This window comes from Gouania willdenowi, chromosome 3, assembly GCF_900634775.1.
Source record: "Gouania willdenowi chromosome 3, fGouWil2.1, whole genome shotgun sequence".
Classification (NCBI taxonomy): Eukaryota; Metazoa; Chordata; class Actinopteri; order Blenniiformes; family Gobiesocidae; genus Gouania; species Gouania willdenowi.
This window is the reverse complement of record NC_041046.1, coordinates 40,675,970-40,700,309: the sequence shown is the minus strand read 5'-3', so window position 1 is coordinate 40,700,309 and position 24,340 is coordinate 40,675,970. Positions and strand designations below refer to the sequence as shown.

The 24,340-nt window shown below is 37.4% G+C and overlaps 1 protein-coding gene across 1 annotated transcript in view; it reads right to left on the bottom strand.

Moving 5' to 3' along the window:
* Positions 1-8,972: 8,972 nt before the first annotated feature.
* The window catches only part of LOC114457054 (protein arginine N-methyltransferase 3-like), a 76,688-nt gene continuing 61,320 nt past the window's right edge, over positions 8,973-24,340 (bottom strand). The window contains exons 14-16 of the mRNA XM_028439091.1: positions 20,586-20,639; positions 17,948-18,035; positions 8,973-9,102 (exon numbers count right to left, since the gene is read on the bottom strand). Of these exons, the coding sequence (XP_028294892.1) occupies positions 8,993-9,102; positions 17,948-18,035; positions 20,586-20,639 (252 nt within the window). The 3' untranslated portion in view covers positions 8,973-8,992. The remainder of the gene's footprint in view (positions 9,103-17,947; positions 18,036-20,585; positions 20,640-24,340) is intronic.

Sequence of the window (24,340 nt, the reverse complement as noted above, 5' to 3'; positions counted from 1 at the left end):
TGTGTTTTCTAGTGTCCATTTGTGTTTTTTTTGAGTCTTTTTGTGTTTTTCTGTATTTTTGTTGGCATAATGTGTGGTTTCTGTTGACATTTTTCATATTGTGAAGTGATTTTTTTGTGTGTTTTTGAAGACATTTTCTGTATTTTATTGTCATTTTGTAGTTCCAGCTTCTGTCACTTTCAGTATTTTCTGTTATTTTGTCTACTGAATTAAATAACAATTGTTCATAATATCAAGGAAATGTAAGTTAATTTAAGTTTAAGGTCACTTAATAATGCTTTGATATTGTTGGTCTCATATATACTTTGTGTAATTCAATACCTGGAAGTGCAAACTAGAGCATATTAATGGTGAAATTGCTCTTTTTCACGCCTAAAAATCTGTGGCCCACAAATGAGTTTGACACCCCTGCTATAACCCAACAACATTAAGAAATAAATGGTGGTTACAATGTTCTTCCAAAATTCTTATCTTTTGTACATTTTGGTTGGTTTTCTCATGGGAAAACCTTTTTAAAAACACAGATGTTTCTGGCTATAGGCGGACAATGCATTATGCCTTTAGTGGTATGCCTAAAAATAAATGAATGAATGAAACTAACTGCATTCATAAACTGTGGCTAGTGTTCTTGAGGCCATTATTGCACTGCATTATTATTATTATTATTGTAGCCTAAGTAGAATTATCCTGTTAAAACAAAAGATTACGGTTATTTACATAAACACGCTGATTTAAGGTGTTTAGATCACTTCATAGAAGTTTTTTGCATGTTGTTTTCATGGATATTTTGTGCGCTGCCTGAACAGTTTTTAATGAAATAACAAATGCTGGACAGCTAATAATGTTTAATATAGTGAAAAATGATTAACTGCCTTGAGACAGTTAGAATGAACACCATTTGCATTTTTCACCCAAGGCAGTGCATTAAATACACTTTGAAAACTTTAAAACTTGCGACTGTGACCAGCTTTAGGAAGTATAAATCCACCCGTAAATCAACGCTTATTTAGTTGGCAAACAGCAGAACAAAAACATAATCTGCTGTTCTGTCAGTTGATGTTACTTTAACCTAGAAAATATTGTAAAAAAAAAAAAAAACTACAAAAACAACAAATGACACAATTCTCTCAGCTGTGGGTAACACGACAGTAGAAACACTGCATACGTGGGGACTATACATCATGTTGGAGGTCACTGCGCAGGCCAAACTGCATCAATGTAATAGCAAAAACAAGCAGAAGCAATAGAAATACATCAGAAAAAAGTGTCATATTGTGATTGTTGGACTCCCAATAAGACAAGCAGCCAGACACAGTCACAGTCTACTCCTCCTTATCATCACAGATTAAACCACTACATCCATTGAAGCAGAAGAGCAAGAAAAAAAAAAACCTTTAATTGTAACCAAAGTTCATTGGAGAATGTAAAAAGGTCTCGGTCAGGCATGGCGAAGCCTTACATTTATTAGATATTTGTCCCTGTAAACTTAAATCAAGATGGATGATAACCCCTTTAGAGCCGGAAGTAGGACAACGAGGTGGAGAAATAGTAGCAAAAGTAGAGAAAATATGAAGTGTTCTGGATCAGAACACACACACAAAAAAAAACAACAGCACAAAGTTAAATTAAATCTCTGGTCTTTGGAGAGAGCAGACGTGTTTTCATTCGCTCCGATAACACGACCTTGGCTACAGCTGGCTACAGCTGTACAGCCTAAAAAATTGGGGCCCAAGACTAAAGGAAAATGGTGAAAAAACCGCAGGGAGGCCCTTCAGAACCCATTCGGTTTGGAAGAGGTCAAGGGATGATACCGAGGGTCTACGAAACCTATCTGCCGAGATAAAGGGTCGTTGGAAAAGACGCTGGGAAAAAACACTGGAAAACCTACAAAGCGAAGCAAAGGTACTGAAGAAAGATGAAAGAATGCTGAGAGATAAAATTGTTGAACGCCAGGGTTGAACAGCTGGAACAAAAGGAAAGAGAGAAAGATGTCATCATCACAGGCCTAAAGATAAAAACCCAGGAGTTACGCGAGTGACGAAGAAACAAAATCGATTGAACAACAGGTCATTGACTACCTGAGTCGAAGGACATTGTCCTGAACCCTGACAAACAATAACTCCTGCCATCTCTCTGCCAAAGAAAATGACAACAGAGGCTGTAAAAATAACCTTCACGAATATGAAATTCAAAGGAGAACTACTGAAGCAAGGAAGAAAGCTGAAGGAAACGAAGGTTTTTATTAATGAAAACCTGACAAAAAAAAAATGCAAGCATTGCATGGAAGGCACGCCAAATAAAAAAAGGAGGAAAGATTTTAAAGAAGGGACAAGGAACTGCAGAATTTACAATCACACCACTGGGGAGAAGAGAACGGAAAACCAATCTCATCAAAACGATGGAAGACTTGGGAAAATACGAAGGATCCACCTAAACACAACATTACTGATGGTAATCATGGATATGGACCCAGATCTATATAAACAAACTGGAAACAAAACTCAGACTGTGATTATTTTACGGAGACTGAATTAAATGTGGAAACCAAGAGTAAAAAAGGTCTGTCATTTATTCATTTCAATTGCTAGGTTGGTGGGGTGATTAAGGATTACATTAAATTTAAATTCAAAGTGTTTATTGTCATATTGCAGTTAGAAACAACGTTTTCCTGTACAATGAAATTTACTACCTTGCTTATGAACTAAGATATAATAATGTGTTTATACAAGTTAATCTAACAGTGGAAAATACAACACTGCCAATAGAACTAACAACAGCTGGATTAACCTTGATGTAGAGACCAAAACAAGCTGCAAACTTGGTGGTCCAAAAGAGACATTCCCGAGTGGTGACACTATGGATGAAAAGGGAAAAAAACTTCCAACACCTTCGAAAGAGGAACTATTCTTGCACGGGAGGAATGCTAACAACGTCTGGCAGGGAACAAGGCCACACAAACAAACGATAGAGAGGAGGAGGAATAAATAAAAAAAAAGACAACACTGACTACAGATGAGAATACACAAAAAAGGACTGTTCAGAACACTCAAGAATGTTTGACCAGAGACATGTAAAACCCATGTAAATTTGCGATGGTAAACCGGGGACGGGACCCAGATAAGCAAACTGCTTCTCTCGTCTCCTTTTTTTCGGCATGTACAAAAAAAAAAAAAAAAATATGTAAAAAAAAAAAAAAAAAGTGATGTAACCATGTCGGAAATAAACTGAATAAATAAAAATAAATAAAAGTAAGAAATGGATCAAACACATTTGTCTTTTTCACATCTAATAAATAAGCGGAGTCTGGTTTAGAGTTTTATCATCATCAAAAGAAGCAAATGAGTCCTTTTTCACACTGAGTTCAGATAGAATCACATTTCCGTCAACTACTCGGTTTGTGCGTCTGTTAAAAGAAGCTTAACCACATAAATCACATGTACATGTACAAACTGCACCTGTATTTAATCACTACTGATGCCAGTATGACCTCAAAATTACTGCCACAGTGACAACAAACCTCCTGTTTTGGCCTGTGAAACTCCCGTATTTTACCCTCTTTCCTATTATAATGTAATAATAATTAAAAGATATATAAATAAAAACATTCATCTGCCTCTCAAAACTGAACGTAAATGTCTAATTTAAAGACAAGCAAAGTGAAATTAAGAGTTAATATGCAATGTGTGTTGACTAGTATATGAACTTTAAGTAGTCAATAAAAACATGTGCTTAATATACCCATTAATGTTTCATATGGCTGTATTATAACGTAGGAATATTCACAGTATTTCAATGTCAACAAAGGTAGGACAACCGCATTCTAATCACCTACTTTTAGTTTTTAGATTTCTTGTCCACTTGTTTTAAAATATAAGGGATACTGGAGCTTGGTTGGGGTGGTGGGACGGCTCGTAGCGGGAAATCAGAAAATGTCCCATATTTTCAAATCCAAAAACTTGACACATATGGAACAAAAAAAGCAGATTTTTATTATGTAGTTTCAATGAAACACCTGAATTGGCCCTATATTGACGTGACATCAAGTGAATCATTGTTTTCCAAATGACAGATGAAGAAACACAAGAAATCAAGTGATTTGTAGTTACAGAACTCTCTACTGGTCAGATTGCCCTAAGCAGGCCAGATACCATTCTACACTGATAAGCATTCATCAAGGTCTCTGCCTGAGGAGGCTCTGCTATGTCATGACTACCGCAATCAGCAACATACATAACACTGGGAGCACTGAACAACAGCAGGGGGCTATTTCAAAAGTGGGTTATGTTCAAACTCTGAGGGGCAGATTCTCACTAAAGGGTTAGTGGTAATAAAAGAGCTAATAAGGACTACAAAGCCCAGGGAATTAGGAGTGAACTGCCGCTGCGCTTCCCAATGCGCCCTCATCCCAGGGGGAGCAAAATATGGAAGGAAAAATGCAAATAAATGTATGCAGGGGGGGAGCAAAGCGATTCATGAAATGTTCAACTTTTTGCGGCACTTGTTTTCGTACCAGAAAATAGTATGACTGAAACGCAGGTGCAAACACACAGGCAAGAGATCATTGCTGGAGTAAATGTGGACAGAAAACACGGCGGAGATTGAAAAAAGGCTCCAGTTGTGTGTGTGTGTGAGAGAGAGAGAAAAAGCTGGACGTGCGTCCATCTCTCCTCTGCGGGTCACTATCTCACACGCGCACGTGATCAACCGTGCGCATGCACCTATCCATCACTCACAATCACATCCACGCATATTTCCTCCACTGCGGGATGAATAAGAATAGCTATCTATCTGCCTGTAATTCATCAATTTTTTTTTATTGGTTTTTTCTACTAACACCTCCAATTCTGCTGCTTCACATTTTTATTTTCGCTTCTACCACTCATGGTTCACCCTCCATGTTCAACACAACACGTACAAAATGCTCATTTAAATAAGGGCGGTCTGCACCAGTTCTGCTCTTGCACTAATCATGGCTGCAATCTTAGTGAATTCCACGCAGCAGGAGAGTAAACTACGTCACTAAAGGATTTAGGGAAGCAACTGGTTTAACCACCCTTTATTTCAGATCTTAGTGAATCCGACCTGAGTCTGTTTGGGATCAAATAAGGGAAACTCTGAGTTTCTGGTTGTATAAAGTGAGGTAAGTTCTACTCTGTGTATGTCACCATGGTAACTGTGAACTGCTTCAATAATGTTAACTCAGAGTTTATGGATAGATTCAGAGTTTGTTGAAATACCCCCCAGATCCACTGAGGCACACACGCTGAAAGCTCGTTGGGCCCGCATCTGACCACAACCCTAAAGCTTGACTTCGTCTCATTCATCCAAAACCGCCAAAACAGTAAGAATGAAGTAAAAACACTTCTTAAATAAACTTTTCCTGCGTCATAGCGCCATCTTCGCATTTTTCTACGCGACTCCAAATCCCACAATGTAATGCACAAAACTTTTCCGAAGTTCAAGTCACATGACCATAGATCTTTCCATCATCTCCACAGCGTGCTGCACAACAACCCTCCCATGGTTTGTTTCAATGACAGAGACCAGAGAAAATAGTAATATTAATGATTTTAAATACTGGAGGGTGCTGCAGTTAAAAGAATATTGCGTAGAAAGGAGGTTGACATTTGGCTGGCAAGCAAAGGATGAACTTGTAGCACTGTGATGTGGCAGCCAGAGACCAAAGTGTTCAATTGTTCCTTCAAATCAAAGCAGACGTCACTGTCAGCTACAAAAAAAGAAACCAACAACTTGGTTTGTGACAGAACTGCTTATGAATGTCCTGGTATATTAACACTAAAGCAGACTTTTCACCTACATTTGATGTTTTTCCCTCCCTGGGAAACATATCCATTATAAACTGTGGATCGAAGTAACGTAATTACAGCTGCGTGGATCACATTTCTTCAGTTTTCCTCTTCCAGAGTGCATAAGTACTGTTAGTACAGTCCTTATAATGTTTACCACCTGGCACGATGTTTTAAGGACTAAAAGCACGTCTGGCTCAATGGAAGTCAATAGGCTCAGGGTTGTTGTGACCGTGTGAAAATCCACATTTAAAAATTCTGAAAGGTCCATTTGTCAACAAAGCACAGCACAGTCATATATAAGGAGTTTGGAATGTATAACCAAACACTGCGACTAACTCAACTTAAAGAGTCGGAAAACAAACAACTTAGGAAAGTTTACCTAAAACCCAATTTACGTTAAAATCATTCAATGAGAATGTCTCAATCCTTCAGATGGCCTGTAAACTACCCAGAATCCTTTGGGACACAGGTTCTATATCCTAAAGCTCTGTTCTGCGTCCATAAAAGTGTGTATGCGCTTTTATTTTTGAAGGGGATTTATTTGTCTTTATTATAGAAATGGTAGAGGATATAATATTGCCTATACTATAAAAACACAGGGTTGTTACTCAAAATTATATTTAGTCCATTTGATTTTAAATCATGTCAAGCACATAGTTCAAACTCATGGTCCAGGGGCCAAATTAGCCCGCAGGAGAAAGTAAAAAATGACAGAAAAAACGTTTAGCATTATGTGAATGAAACTCAACAATATTTACAGGTGCTCACACTTATATTGCATGATGGCAGTTATTTTTAATGTTAAACAGTTGGGAAAAAAAAATCTAAATTCTTACAAAATCCTAATAACATTTTCCTTAATAGAAATTGTCACAAAATCAAGGAAATTTAAAGTGAAGACCCTGTTGGGATCTATATCTGTCACTTATTGCTTGGATATTGTCAGTTTCTAACATATTGTGTATTTTATGTATACGTACAAGTGCAAACTAAGGCACAATAATGTTTAAATTACATATAATCAGTGGCCCACTTGAGATCAAACTGATCCGTGTTTGGCCCCCAAAATAAAATGAGTTTGACAACCCCTGATGTAGAGATTGGAGCATTTAACCCATTTACTTTTTGTATTCTGAAGGCCCATAAAAAATATTTTGCTCAAATAATCACAAAATCTTGAATATATATACATTTGGATTCAAGTCAGGACTGAAAAAACAAGTCATAAAAAGCTCCTTCCTGACTTCTGAGAGTCATCGATCAGGCTATAAAACCATGTAAGTCTCCAGGAGGGGTGTGGTCTTCATAAAAGTTTGGATCCAAGGTGACTCTTCCTTTAGTGGGCCATTTTGCTAAGTTGAAGTATAAAACACCTAGGTCACAATAAGTGTTAAAATTCTCTGCAGGGAAGAGAGACCGTGGTGCAAGGGGCAGAAAAGGCTCCATTAATCAAGGCTGCGTAGCAAAGACAGAAGTCACTCAGATTTTAAAACAGTGTTTGAAGATTTTTCAGGTTGTTGTTTAAAAGGGCAAGTTTATTTTCTGAGAAACTGAAAGAGGAAAAGTGTGAAAATTGGTCACGAGGCTCAAAATGAGGCTCTGTTAAAACATTATAAATGTGTGTAGACAGATTTAGAGATACTAAAAGATCAACTGGAAATATTGCTAATATAAGCACATAGTTACGAGATTTGAGTAAATAACATTGATTTGTAACAGAAAAAGACTGGAGTTGGGACTCATTGATCAATATATCAAATACATTTCTAAAAACAAGAGAATTTACTCACAAATGTCCCAAGTCTGTTTTTAAATCCATCACAAACAATGGGTTTGGTGATAAATGGGGTCACTTGACTTGAACTTAGGACAACTTTTTGCGCATTGAATTGTGGGATTTGAAGTTTCATAAAGAACCCAAAGACGGCACCAAAGTGGAAACACCTTTTTTTCTTCATTCCTCAGTGTTTTTCACCAGACAACTAACAGTGATTAGTTTGACGCCAGTTTTGTTTAAGGCAGTGTTTCTCAACCTTGGGGTCATAACTGGGGTGTATTGACTGCTATCATACGATATTCATTTAATGCAATTTACATTGTACTTAGATTTGAGTGTGGGCCCTTTGCATGCTTGAACATGTTTTCATAATTAAACCCAGCCACCACAGTTGCTTTGAGCCAGAAACAAAAGAGGTTCCTTGGTCAGATTCGACTCCAGTTCTTTGACAAATGGGATTTTTTACCCACCGCGGAGAATTCTTCATATCATCACATCAACATTATAGAAAAAGGGAAAACCCACCACAGGTCACCTGAAATGTGTAGTAATTGATAAAAACAAAAGAAAAAAACACTTATTAAAATTTTTTCAAATTAAAACAGTGATTCGTCTGACGCCATTTTTTGTTATAGGCAGTGTTTTTTCAGCCTTGGGGTCGTAACCATTATGGGGGTCGCCTGAATATGTAGTAATTGATAAAAAGAAAAGATTAAGAAAAAAATACTGATTAAATTCAACTTTTTAATTATTTTGTAAATGAAAACCCACATTATCTCAAACTGTATTTTATACTTTTACGTTTCTCAAATATACATTTAATTTAAAAAAGAAATCAGTATAAAAAATATCCAAGTTGGTGCATCTCGTCACTTTGTTATACTGTATTATGAGTAGCCAGGATTAGTGCACAAAAACTGAATTGATGAGCAAAAGCTAATTCCAGAAAGAGTTGTCGGAAATTTGCGATACCAAAATGGGGTTGCGACCCAAAAACGGTTGGAAACAACTGGTTTAAGGTGTTCCTGTGTTTTGGAACAACTTTCAATCCATGAAAACAGCAGAAATGTCACTTTTGAAGAGTTTTTGGGTTCAGAAGTGGATGGGAACAACTTTTTGATGAAATAAAGATACATTTTAAAAACAGTGTTTGCTATCGTCCCCAGCAGCTTTATAAATACAAACCTTTCCCATTGCAAAGTGGGATATGGCTCCATGATAGCCTTAAAATGAACTCACCACTGGCTCCGTGTTACAAAACACAAATATAAACATCCACAAAATATCAAGAGTTTTGTTTTTATTACTAGAAAAAACTTGACAGTCTTTAACATCAGATTAAATGCCTCTTCCACATGCAACCAGAACACAAACTGTCCACGGGATCCACATGTCAGTGATGATGTCACTGCAGGCTGTAGGTCTGTTTTCTGTCTCCGAGCTTTAAGGTGACAAACAGTGATCGAGGATCCTTCTTGTTTTTACGAACCGTGATTGTTCCCGAAAGCTCCTCACCTGCAACGATCCCAAGGGAAGGAAATGAGTGTTAGTTTTCCAGCCATAACGGGAGACTTGACAGAAATGGTTCTAATCGTATTATAGCCCTCTTTTCCTCCATCCTCCCTAAATATCCTGTATTAATAATTAAAAGATAAATAAATAAAAACAGTCCTCTGCCTCTCTAAACTGAAAGCTGTCATTAGCCTCGCAAGAACTGTCACCCTCAAATGGCCTGGGTGGTAGATCTGGCGAGATTAGATCAGATTTGATCAGATTTGATCAGATTAGATTAGATTAGATTAGATTAGATTAGATAGCAGGAACAAACCCAGAAACAACTAACAAGAGAGATGGATGGATGTGAAAGACAATCTGACAAAAAAAAAAAAAAAAAGTTGTGAAATACCTTGAAAAATGGGACGGTGAGTTTAATTCCTAAAGAGGAGCAGGATGGTCACAGTTACACGTTCAGTAATATTAGTAAACTGAGATTTAAGCGTCTCCCACAGGGAAGGAACCACGTAAATCAACAAGAAAAATCCACCAAGCACAAGCGCCACAAATATACACCCTTTCAAAAAAGTGTAAAGGATTTAAAGCCTGAAATAAATGGGTTGTGATAAGACATGTCAAACTCGAGGCCCGGGGGCCAAATCCGGCCCTTCAAGACCCTCCAATTCGGCCAGCAAGAAAAAGTTACTGTGTACATTAACAAATAATGCAGTTGCAGATATCGCCCGCCGCCATTCTAAATACAACTGATTCAATAAAAACTCCACAATATTTGGAGGATGGCAATTTTCCCATGCTTTTTAATCGCATGACTGTGGTCATTTAAATCTCAATTGGTTTAAAAGACTCAATTTTCCTGCAATAGTTTCTCATAATTTCCCAAATTAAAAAAAAAAAAAAAAATTGGTCACAAAATCAATGAAATGTAAAAGAGAAAATCCTACAGGGACTGATACGGGTCACTTATTGCTTGGATAATTGTCTGCACTTCACATACTTTATGTATCATTTATACATTATAGTGCAAACTTGGGTAAATTATTGTTGAAATTGTTTGTTTACCCACCTAAAATCTGAGGCCCCTGAACTAAGATGAGTTAGGTTAGACACCCCTGTGATAAGATATGTTTAAAAAAAATTATTGCATAGTGGTTACATTTTAACCACATGTTACACAATTATTTAAAGTTGTTAGGGGCTAGTAAATAGGGACATAAATGAAAATGTTGCATGTTGAAAATATAAAGTGAACAGATAAATATGTAGTATTTAACAAGTGTTTATCCACTAGCGTTGAAGGAGCTCACAGTTTCAGATTCTGATTTAGGCTATATTATAACGTAGGAATGTTCACAGTATTCCGTTGTTAACAAAGGTAGGCCAACCACAAAGCAATGTCTTTGGAGGGTCACTGACTAAAAACTGTTTTTATCACCTGAGAAATATCTCAAAAGTGAGGCATCCGTTATCAAACTGGTCATACATGCGTTTATATCATCGCGCATTGACTACTGTAATTCTGTTTTCACTTGTTTTAATAAGTCGACCCTAAACAGACTCCAGATCGTTCAGAACGCTGCTGCCAGAAACATCCCACATCACCCCATTCTTTCTACTCTGCACTGGCTCCCAGTTAAGTTTCGAATAGAATATAAAATATTAGTTCTTACTTTCCGAGCGTTACATGGTCAGGCCTCTCAATATATCTCAGACTTGTTGTGCCCCTACACTTCAAGGTGAAGCCTTCGGTCTTCAGGTAGGGGTCTCCTAAACCTGAGGAGACCTGGCGTTCCAGCTGTGGCCCCCAGACTCTGGAATGACCTGCACGTCTCTCAGGGAGCTCAACTGTGTGGTCACTTTTAAGAAACTGTTGAAGACTGGATTTAAATGTTTTTTTTTATCCTTTTATGATGCTGCTGTTATGATGTATATGCACCCATCTTTTATTATTCTATTATGATGTTGCACTTGTATCTTCACAGCACTTTGTGATTTTATCTGCTAAAGTGCTTTATAAATAAATGACTTACTTACATTCTAATCACCTAATTGTGTTTAGTTGTTGTTCGGGCTCGAGGTCACTTAACAAAATGAACAGTGGGTATTTTAGATTGGTGGTGGGACGGCTCGTAGCATCAAATCCAAAACTTGGCCGGTATGGTCAGAATGGGAATTCTATTTATTATGTTCGACTCCAAAGATTATGGAAAATCGAGGCCCTACAAAAGTTGAAGAACCTGCATTGACAAATACATTTACTGCAATCAATGTTAATCCAGTTTCTACCTGTTATTTGATCAAAAACTGACCACGTGCGTTTGATTCTGTGCCTGTTTCATTCAGATAATTTGTTCCAGCACAAGTGGATGCATTTTGTCCCTGTTCTCATTACAGTATTTTCAGGCAATTAATTTCATTAGAATCAAGTTTGCAGAGCACTTCTGCAGTGATCACAGTGCTCATGATGGAATAAAGTCAGATGATTAGCCGCTGATTACGGTGAAGCGTTATTGATGCTCCTGCTGCTGCAGGGCTGGCGCTATGCAGCTCAGACCTCTGCAGTACCAGCAGTAGAAATGCAGTGGAGCCTAAAGAAATGATGATGTCTGTAAAGGCAATGTGGTTTAATGTATGTTAATAAGAGCGTGCACGTCCATGAATGCTGATGAGATGTGATCTCCAGATGGCACGAGGAAGTGCGCCGTAACTACAACGCTTCAGTAATCGAGGGCCGGAGAAAAGATGCAGCGTATTATGACTAATAATGAGTCTGATTACTTTGTGTTTGACAGCTGGAGGTAAACGAATGTTTAACCAAACAGAAAAACAATCGTCTTCCAGTGCTGGAGGTTAAAGGAGGACGAGGGGAAGGAAGGAAAAAAGAAAACGCTGACTGTGGAGATTTCTCCAGTCAAACGTTGCCATCGCTGCTGTCACGTCTTTCTGGTTACCATGACAACGACACCATCGCAGAGCGCCACGCTCTGGATCGGGCACTTCACTGCACAGTGTGCAACAGATGATTGAAACATTGTAGATGGCGGGATGTATGCAGTGATCTTTGTCATTGGGGTGATACTAAAAACCCTGAAACATGCATGTTGCACAGAAAAGATATAGATTTATGTTTTAAAAAAGATTACGTGTGTGTTTTCAATAGCTATTTTTGAAAAACTAAATTTGGTTGGTTGAATTCTAAAAAAAAAAGTGGGACTCAATGACTAAATGTGGGTCCCAGAATGAGACCAGTTGAGAACTTATTCTTTAGTACATTTTGAAAGAAGTAATTCATTATTATTATTATTATTATTATTTATTTATTATTCTGCACACAACCATTACTGACTAAATTATTATTATTTTATTTCCGTTTTATGGCTCTTTATAAAGTGCTGACCTCAGGACTTTGAACGTAATCATATGATCTTAGTCGAGCCATTTCTGATCAAAGCCACTTTCTATGGTTCAGGTCGTGGTTTCTACCGATTATATTGTTGTTACACACATGGCACTGTTTTAGAATTCATACATTTAGCTATACTTAGAGGCTGAAAATATTTTGTTTATTTTGAATTGAATTAATTAATTAGTGTTTTATTTTATACAGATGCCTTTGTGGAAAATAAATTCAGTTCCAATTGTGCAAGATTTGGTCTCTTTCTTTTTTTAAGTTTCTACATAAGATGTTTACTGTATGTAAGGGAAACGTGGCAAAATTTCATACCAAAAATAAACATGGGGGTGTGAAAGTAACTAGTAACTTTTACTTTGAGTTCTATTTAATTGAGCTACTTTTTACTTATACTTAAGTATTTTATGAAGGACTTACTTGTACTTATGTACAATTTCAATCAAGTAGCAGTACGTCTACTTGAGCAGGATATATCAGCACTGTGTGGACGACCTTTAGTGAAGCTGAATAGGTTGATATTAAACAGTCCCAGTCCCTCATGGTTTAGAATGAAGTGCTGGAGCGTTGGTACAAGCAGCAACAGCGAGTGTTTATTCAGTCGTGCTGCAGCTACAGCAGCTCTGCTGTAATCACTCAATGGAAACTCCCCACACAACAGGCAACTCTGCCTTCAGTAAACTGGCCACTCTGATGCTGGGAGAAGGAGTTTAACCATGTGTGGAAATGAGAGTGGGAACGTAGCCAGGCTCCCAGTGCCACGTCGTACATCACCGTGCTGTTGCCATTAAGCACCAGGCCTACAGCAGCAGCCCATCGCCTTCCCCCATGAAATTACACGAGTCGCATGGTGATTCATTTAAACTGTTGTCATTTACATTTTGAGCACTTAACTGGATTTGTAGATCCATAGTTTAACACTAGTACCCAGCATGCACTGGGCTCACAATGGTCAAAATGTGGGAAATCTTGATCTGGAACATATTTTAATACTTATATATAAATTGTAATTGTATTATAATATCGCTAACTTTTGTGTTAAATTTTGGCATTTACAATTACCTAAACTCAATTACAGTTAAGAAACCAACAGATTTTTAAGATTACAATTAATTTTAATATAATTTTAATTAATCATCAAATATGCAATTACAATTATGAATTGACCCCAACCCTGGCTGGGACCCAAACAGGAAGTGGAAGTTAAAGATAAAGGAGACTTAAAGAAATCAAGGAGCGAAGCTACAACACTAATGAGGAAGGAAGTAGGCAGGGAAGCGAGGGACCAATGGAAGCCTGGGTAAAAAACTCAATGTTTGGGGCCTGTGAACAGTTAACACTGGGAGACTGCTGAACCCCCATAACCACAGGACTCACTCTGGTGAACATTAGGAAGGTAAAACAAAGGGGAAAAAAAGCTCCTCCTCTTCAATACAAGAGCTACACAAACACAGCAGAGCATGACAAATGATCCGCTGTTTAATTTATTACAATGCCAGGCGGGAGGATTCGCTGGGATGTTTTGTTCCGGGCCGATGCGTCCGTTCCCTCTACAGCCAGCACCTCCCACTGAAGCCCCGCATCACAGTTAATTACTGCTGCACCCCGTACAAATGCATCAAATAGGATTCAGTCTCTCCAACAATAAATCACAGAAGCCAGAGATTTCACACCAAAGCACTGGCTGCAGAGCTTCACCAGAAATGAAGGAGTTAACCCTCTTATTAACCTCAAATATTACTAACACATTTTACCCTTGGGGTCAATTTGATCCCGGGAATATTTGCCTCCAGGAAGTGATTTTCAGAAAATTGTTGACCAAGTTTTTGTGTCAGGCACTTTGATTATTTGTTGAATACATAAATAACCCTTTGATAATTAAAAACCTTGACATGTTCTCTACCACCACCATCAGGCCAAACATTCAGTTTGAGAGTTAGTGTATCTTGAAAATCTGTCATCCATCTGACAGACTGAACCATATTGAGTGATGTTGGTGACCCCCCCCCCCCCTTTCTCTAATAAACATATTTATTTACTACTTCAGATGAGAATGCCTAAAAATCAGGATCCTCCTCAACCCATTCCTCTGTCTCAGACACATTGTCCTCGATGTCACTTTCACTGTGAAAGAGCTGTTCCAAAACCTCATTGACAGTAAACCTTTTCCAAAGGGACATTTTCAAGAAAGAGTGTGTGTGCAGACTATTCACTTCAATTCAACTTTATTTGTATAGCACAAGTTACAACAAAATCATCTCAATGCACTTAGCAAAATATAAAATGAATAATAAGAAAGAGAAAATCCAACAAGATCCACATGAACAAGCATTTAGTGACAGTGGGAAAAAACAACTCCCTTTCAACAGGAAGAAATCTCCGTTAGAACCAGGTTCAGAGGTGGCAGCCATCTGCGTCGACTGGTTGGGGTTAGTGGACAGAAGGACCAACAGAACAGGATATAGACATAGAACATCACAGTGTCCCAGACTAGTTGAGCTGTTTTAATGCTAAATATTGGATGGGGTCAGATTGACCCAAAGGATAATAAAGCAGTAGATAACCAGGACCAGAGGACACTGTGTGTGTAAGATAGAGTTGATCTTGTTCTGGAGGATTTTAAAAAGATTCTCCTAAAGCCAACAGGGAGTTTACAATGCAAGTATGCGAGTGTTGTAAAGTATTCTATAGCAGCCAATGTTGTTAAAACTCTATTCCTGCTTTACGGCCCCTGGAGGAGGCTGGGGACTGTTAAAGTGTTGGATCACAGCAAACACATTAATAGCTTCTTTTTTTAACTTCTTCTGCTTGCATTGCTTGGTTTGAACATTCCACACACACCCAAACTCACGACTCTTTACGTTCACTATCACTTACAGCAGAATGTTTTTCGATTACAAAAGTTCAACCAGTAAACGAACTAACAAATGTTTTATGTTTGATTTATGTGGCATCATTTCTGGAACGCATGAGCCTACGGTTGTCCTCTACACCTTCTTACACAGTAATGTGACCCTGCACAGCCAAAAGCTCTCCATCAACAGTTTATCACCCCTGTGCTTTGGAACGGGGTCAAGAGGTGGAAATCAAGAGCTTTGGTCCTATGTATTACAGTGGGATTCTGTTAATATCTGATCGTCCAGCAGACTGCTGGACAATCAGTGGATGGAAGTATGATTAATATTAGGATAATGCACAAATACAAAGGAATCAGACTAAAGTGTAGTTTGGGCTGACACAGAGCTGTGTCCTCCTTGGACCAGGTAGACAGACTCATGAAGAAATGAATTATCACAATAAGCAGAAGATATTTGGAGGTGAATTCAATCAATAATTAACAGATCTTTCATTGCGTGTAAAGGTCTTACAATGGGACACAAGAGGACAATCTGTGTATCATTCGTTACAAAAACATGAAAAATGAAAAAAAAAAAAAACTCATTATTTGATATTTGTTTCCAAAACCAAAATGAAAAAACAGAAAATGCCTTGTTTTTCAAATTTAAGCTCTTTGCTTGGGTACAGAAAATGAAAAATGGAAAACGAACACCTTTATTTGTTTTCTCCATTACCGATTTGCCAAATTACGTGACCCGTAAGTGTACTCTCATCCGATGCTAATGGCTATGCTAACGGCAGTTTGGCATGACAAGATCGCTGCTTCCAACTGTGCATCCGAAACATGTTCTTTTCGCTTTAGCTGGTGTTGGGCACAGAACCTCCTCACGGACATTTCGGGGGATTTAGAGACTCCTAAGTGTTGCAAAGCTAAAGATATCTCGGAATGTGTAACGCTTCACGCACAGGTGTGATTCGGTCGTAGATAATCACACCTGTGATGATATTTCACACAATAGCACGACCCTTTGATACAACAGTTCTACAAGCACATTTTATTAGTAATCGGTAATAAGTGATGAGAGACTATGACCTGTTGACTCTGAATCCACATCCAAACAGTCCGTTGTAAAGTTCTAGCATCCATCACAGCAAACGGCGAGAGGAAAAAAACTTGGTTCTCTTCTTTTCCACTCTCCCTAAAGTTATAAAGTGCTGACTTCTGTTGGAAAGAACATTTCTCAGTGTGACACACAGTCCTACAATGGACGCCTTCATATTTACTTCCGTAAACACCTTGAAATATGGGTCACCTTAGGACCTCTTCTTCCGTTCATACTCCAAACTGACTGAAAACGCATTTAATATGTAATATGAACGACCACACGCAAAAGAATCTGAGTTTTTGAAAGAAAAAAAAAATCAAAATTGTGCATTAAGAGTAATGGTAATTGATGGTATTTAGATCAGTAGTACGGTGGAGTGATATGATCTGTAAGAAGTCCCGGTGCTGTTGTTACTGTATATCAGCACTCGTGGAATGTTTGTCGGTACTAACTGTTGTATGTTCTTTAAATGTCATGTTCAAAATGGTACTAGAAGCAGTGCGTATGATATTAACAGCTAAGGCTCATCTCCAGATAGATATAAATAAGGTCGTCATGGTAACTAGCCTGCTAGTTATTTATGAACAAATAGAGTTCTGTTTTCTTTCTGTTGCCCTTTGCTTATCCTGGGCTGGGGTCATGAGGGCAAAATCCTCAGGCGAGATGCCCAGACCGCCCTCATCACACCACGTTCACCAGCCAATCTTGAGGAATCACGCTCCTCGGTCTTGTATCGGGTACATCTTTGGCACTGCAGAGAATCCTTTCAAGTTTTCCATCATTTGTTTTGTTTTCTGTTGATTTTTTGTTTTATTCTAATGCATTAAATGTTTTTAATTTTCATTTTTTTTGCTTGCACATGTATCTACAGTACTGTCTCCAGAAGTACAAGAAAGTTAATAATTAAAATTCACATTTATTTATTTTCTTATCTAATGATTAAATATTTACCTTGAACTTACTTTATTACATCCCCTACAGTGAATCCTTACTATTGCTTCAGGCTGTTAACTTTAGTCAATCGATGACACGTTTACTACAAAACAAAACACATAAAACCAACCTAAACATCTCAATCACATGCCGTTTTGTTTGACTGAAGCTGCAGAGTTTTAAGTAAGAAGATGGAAACATCTGTGCCTGAGGAAAGCTGTACCAGTTACTGTATCTGCTGACTCAGCCACACTGTAAACTGTTTTCGTGGACACTTCTCTTCTAATGTGTCATGATTCAGAGGCTTCCACGCAGGAATCAGATAAAGGTTTACATGCTGATGGCTGAATGCGATTTGTTTTAATCCACTAGCGTCACCGTAGGTGACAGATAACAGGTGTCAGGTTGTCTGACTGCAGCTCCACCGCAGACACACGAGTTGAAAAAGAAATTCACATGGCAACGTCACTGTGTGTTTAATATCAAAGGCAAGCTCTCACCTGAAGTCTTTTAAATGGTTATTACCAAATGGTTTGTGCTGATTGGTCGCATGCTTTCTAACCTGCTCGGACGTCCATCGGCGTCTCCAGGAGGAAAAGCGTTTGTTTCCAGTGTGTTTTAGTGACCTGAGGGCCTGTGGAGAACATCACCTAGAGTGGTAACAGGAAGAAAAAACAGACAATTTGACACTAAACCAAAATGAACATTAAACATTTAACATTAAAATGGAAATTATTCAGAATGCTTTAATCTTCCTGTCATAAAGTTATTTACATAAAAATCAGGAATGAATATGATGATAATTACCACCTTTTTGGGTTTTAATAGATTAAGGACCTGTTTAAACAAAAACGTTCTGCTTCTGTTTACGTTTTTTGTTTCCAAAAAGTTCCACGTTCACACGGCAACGTTCTCAAAATGATCTCCATTTACATGAAACCACTGGAAGCATCAAAACGATGTAGTTTACGTACCAGGTCAATAGATGGTTGCTTATTTTGGTTCATTGCAAAATCAAACCAACACAAGTTTGTGTGTAGGAGTGTGACAATATCTCGATACGGAGATATATCGCAATATTTTTTTCGCACAATCAATTATCGATATGCTCGCGCTAAGTGTCGATTTGAATTATTATTTTTTTTTTCAAAACCTTTTCTGCTTCTTCACTAAAATGTGCAGGTAGGTCTTCACAGAAATGTTGTCACTGTTTGTTGAAGGAACCAATATATTGTTGACTGGAATATTTCACTATAATGGTGTCAGTGGTAAAAAAGACCCTATTTTTTGTTTACAGAAAGCACTATTGGAGATACTTATTCATTTACATTGGTATGTTGACACTTATTTAGAGAAATGTTGCACTAAAATAGTGTCACTGTTCATTGGACACTTTTTCAATTTATTGTCTTTCAGAGATATAAAATAAAAATTGTATTTTTTCACTTAATCTTTTTTTCTTATGTCATAAATTATCGTAGATTGATTTCTGACCAATATATCCATAATCGCAGTGTCGTCACATCGTTATCGTGAGCTTTGTATCGTGTATCGTGCCGTATCGTGAGGCACCCAGAGGTTCCCACCCCTGCATCACTCTTTGGAGTCAAACTGTATCTCTCCAACAAAGTGTAAATTTACTTCACCATCACTTGGATCACAGGAGAAATCTGACGATAATCACAGTGCTGCACTACTTCTGAGAGATATTTGACCAAACCCAGGGTCGCGCTTCATTTCTATCTTTTTAGCATGGACTCTGGTCTGACGCTGCACGGTGAAGGTGATGTGTTTCAATAAGCGTGAGATGACGCACAAATGTTTGCTGAGGAGGTGAATGCATGGCTGTACTCTGGTACATTAATGAATGTTGCTATAAAATGCATAAAGGACTAGTTTTTGACTAGTTCTGTTGCTGTGTGTGTTACATGTGTGTAGAGAGCAGCTCTTTGAGCTGAGTGTGTTACAGCAGCAAACCTCTACATAGCGTCTGTCGCATCACATGAAGCTGCCAGTTTACAGTGTAATGCAGTTATTAAAAAACTCGCCTACAGGTGCACGGCGTGTACAGATGTGAATAGTGTCAGCAGCAATGGGTTCAGGATTAAAGAGAAATCAGCGTTATTTAGGTACAGGCCATATTCTGACGCTTCGGGCCGGTTCAGGTCGAACTTTGTAGGTCTGATTAAAGCTGATCCCGTGATACAGGAAGTTTCATTTTCCTGTTTACACAGACAAGGAGGGAGTAGCGTTTTCAAAAAGTTCAGTTATGTTTTCAAGCACCAAAACGCCGTTGCCATGTAAATGCGCCGTCAAAACGCAACAAAACTCTCGTGTCAACAGGGCCTAAGATTAGGTAGTTTGTCACTATACGCTACAGAAAAAGGTGTGATGCAAAGCCTGCTTTACTGGCCATAACATTAGCACAATCACTGAATTTGATTAATACATATTTCTTGAAAAATGTATTTAAAAAGACCAAATAGTTTATCTTTGAAGGTAAAGCTACTAGGGACATTTTTAAAAAAAAATCAGATAAAGACAGTTTCAGCCTCATAGATTAATAAATTTGCCTCATCCCAAAAAAATTAAATATTCCTGAAAAAGGCTTATTCAAGGAGTATGCTACTTTAATTTTGGCCCCAGTAAGGTTAAGAGGTGTACAGCCCTCTGGTTCTACAGACAGTGACGTAGAGAGAAAGTCAACGCCGATTGGATGTCGCAACAGCGTCGAAGTCACTTGAGAAGTTCACATTTTTCATGGAAGGGCACAACTTTACATTGGAGTTTCAACAAAGTTACATCCACTTCTAAACATTAAATTGCATATTAATAGTGTTAATAATGTTTTGTTGATAAGAATAATGAAGTAATGCTTTCAATGTGTTATTTTTTTTTAACCAGTGATCATCCAGAGGTACATTGCTGTGAGTGATGATGATAATTTACTGGCACATCTACTGCATGCAGCTGGAGTCTCAGGTACAATAGGACGTGCAATTAAGAGGCATGTCGGTGCTGCTCACAGAGCTTGGCATTGGCTTTTCCGACTGGCCGGCTCTGCTGGTATAAGTGCTTGTATCAGCAGTCGACGAGGACGTCCGTCGATTGCCAGCGAAACGCCTCCAGGAGGAGGAACACGACAAAGCGTGAACGTAATTGAGTTTGCGTTAAATGGCTTGGCTGTTGCCACTGCTTACCTTGTTGTTGCTGCAGCCTTTGTCAAAGAAAATGTCAAAGTAGCCGACAATTCCCTGCAATGAAATACGAGGGCAGTGTGAGAATGTGACAAGTGCAATAAACACCTGGATTTGTTTGCAATTGGGACATGTAGAACTGAGGTACACTGCTTTACAGCACATTAATGAGCTGCTGTGTTACATAGAACCATACAAAGCTCAATTTAAGGATCAGATATTACCTCAACTTAATGTGTCCGTGTGTGGTGTTTTAGGTGTGCATATTAAAAAACCTGATTATTCAACTGCATGTGACCAGTGTTTTATTTTTCTAACCCAAGGTCTCAGAAACATGTTTAGGCTGAGTCGACAGCACGTTTCAGGTTCTCACCTCATCTGAGACATGTCACCGGACAAATGAAACAAATTATGTGGCTGTGAAAATATGCTGACATTAAATAATAGCTCGCTATGGGGAATTAGCAAAGCTAGCCGTTTTGTGACAGCACTACAGTGATGGAAGAAATACTTGAACATGACCTTAACGGGTGGAAAAGTCCCAGTCGCATTAGAACCTTTTAAAGAGTGTGAAAATCATAAAAAAACCAACAACAGACATTTGACATTTTTTTTTACTTTTTGAAAATGACCTTTTTTGACAAGCCCTGATTTCTTTAAACTGGGTCTTTTAAATCAGTGTTTATCAAATAGAGGTGCTCGATGGCAATATAGAGGGTACTCGAAAGAGGGTGGAAAATTAGCAAATAAAAGCATTAAAAAATATGGGTACTTTAAAATGTGTATTTTTGGTTAAAATGATAATTATAATATGATTTTAATTAAAACATGACCTGAAAAGTCCCACACCAGGTGGGAGATGACCAGAAATAATAAAAAAAAGTGTAGAAATCTATTCAGGAGGCACTAAATACTGTTTCATTCCACTCATTATGGTCTAGAGTTGTTGTTTTTATAGTATTCTGAGCAAAATGTTGTATCTAGACAACAGGGTTGGGGTTAATTACATTTTTCAGTTACAATTACTTTTTCAATTACCTATGTTCAGTTACAACTCAATTACTACAGTTCAACCACAATTACAGAGCCTAAAGTAAACAACCTAATAAAAGTTAACATTCCTCTTATGTTAGCTTTCTGTTAGCATCTCTTATGATAACAGGTCTTAAACCAGCTGTAAAATACAATAAAAATCAAATCAGCTAAAAATCAATTAGCATTAATATTACCTAGTACTAGCATTAGCTAGCATTAGCATTACCTAGTATTAGCATTAGCTACCATTAACACTAAGCTCGCATTAACACTAACCTAACCTTAGCATTAGCCTAGCATTAGTGTTAAACTAGTATTACCATTAGCCTAGTGTTAGCATTAACCTAGCGTTAGCCTAGCGTTAACCTAGCATTAACCTAATGTTAACATTAACCTAGCGTTAGCATTAGCCTAAAGTTAGCGTTAACCTAGCATTGGCATTAACCTAGCATTAGCATTCATCTAGCTTTAACTGAACATTAGCAATAAGGTTGAAATGGGTTAAAAAGGTTGAAGATAGTAGCTGAACATGGTAAAGGTTGACTGGTTGAAGAATGGCTGGGAATGAAGGGCTGGAAATTTCCAATAGAAATGAATGGGATATAAATCATTTCAAAAAGTTACAAATTATAAAAGTACAAGCATAAATCTCTGAAACTTTGAGAATTTTTTGATAGCTTCTTTGTCAAAATGGAACAAACGATGTAGGAAGAGTTAACGGTGAGAAGGTTGGCCTCCTACATCCTCACTAATTACACCATCATTGTATTTCATTATCAGTTGTGCGATTACAATTATAATTGACCCCAACCCAGCTAGACAAAGGGGGTACATGGATTCTGAAATAGGAGAATGGGTCAAACTTTTTAGATATATCACCAGACTTCCAGGTACTGTATATATTATTATCCTAGACATATGCAGAGCTTTAAATCCATTTGATTACAAAACAATTCAAACATCTAAAACAAACTGAAGGCCAGAATGCCTTTAGGTGACTGTTGTCAGATGTGTGAGCTGGTTCTCCCTCACATCTCCGCCCCCACTGGTGGAACGGAGCCACTCTATCAATCTCAGGAGCACACTTGTAGCGGCATTGATGCAGAACTAATAGCTTTTAATCCTGACGCAGCTGACAACTCAGAGGCCAGCTATCGGAGACAAAGAGGAGTCCAATCAATGCAAAGGAGAAATAGAGCCAACTGGGAAGCACTGGAGGGGGGGTGGGGGGGGGTTATAAAAAGTGTGGGCCAGACATCCCAGTGAAAGGAAATTGTGAATGAAATGTACAATATCAACATTTTGTTTGGTTTAAAAAAATGGTTTAGGGACCCCCTTATATCCGACTACTACATCTTGCTCAGAATACTATGAAAAAACAACTATAGAGCAAAATAATGGAATTAATGAGTGATAACACACATTTGAAAAAATCTAATTTTGTTTAGTTTTTTACGATTTATTATTTTATTTTATTTATTTTCAAATAAACACCATACAAACACTTGAACTTAACATAAAAGCAGTGTCATGTGTATGTGTCATTAGGAGGGTATCAATACATTTCATTAACAGAGACAAAGGAATACATAAAATAAAATAAAAATAAATAATAATAAAAACTAGTCAAATAAAAAAATTAATTAATAAATAAATATAAAAAATAAATTAAAAGAAAATTTAAAAATATAAAATTAAAATGCATATAATAATAATTTAAATAAATAATAAAAATCTCATTTTGTAAATGAGTGAATAAAACAGTATTTAGTGTCTCCTGATTAGATTTATTGCTATAGTTTTTTTTTTTTACTCCATCCTGGTGTGGGACCAACACTGACCCTTGTATTTTCAGTTCATGTTCTAATTAAGATCATTTCTATCATCATTTTGTGTGTTTTTGTTGTCATTTTTGTGTTTTGTTGGTATTATTTAAACTTTTCTCTCTCAGTGTGCGCGCTTATTGGTGTTATTTGGTTGTTTATGTCGTTTTTGTATGTTTCGCTGTTATTTTTGTGTATTTTGTAGTGATCTTGTGTATTCTTGTCCCATTTAGTGTGTTGCTGGTAATAGTAAGTAATTTTCTTACTTAGTGTGTGTTTTTGGTGTCATTTTGTGTATTTTGTTGTTGTTTGTCTGTTCTTTTTATTATCCAGTATATTTTTGTCTTATTTTGTGTGTTTTTGTTGTCGTTTTTGTGTGTTGTTGGTATTATTTAAAAATATTATCTCCCAGTGTGTGTGTTTTTTGGTGTCATTTGGTTGTTTTTTTATGTCATTTTGTATGTTTCTCTGTTATTTTTGTGTATTTTGCAGTGATCTTGTGTATTTTTCTCTCATTTAGTGTGTCTGTTGTCGTTTTGAGGGTTGCTGGTAATAGTAAGTATTTCTCTCACTTAGTGTGTGTGTTTTTGGTGTCATTTTGTGTATTTTGTTGTTGTTTGTATGTTCTTTTTATTATTCAGTATATTTTTCTCTTATTTTGTGTTTTAGTTGTCATTTTGTGAGTTGCTGGCGATATTTAGTATGATTATCATTTGTAATTAAAAACAAACATTATAAAATCACTTTCCACTCTCTCAAGTACCCCCTGTAGTGCCATTGCGTACCCCAATTTGAGAAACACTGGTTTAAACCACTTGAAGACTAAAAACTTTGTCAAATTGCTGCAAAACCCATTTCAGACCTTTCCCACTGTGTATAGTGGAGGTGACCCATTATGAG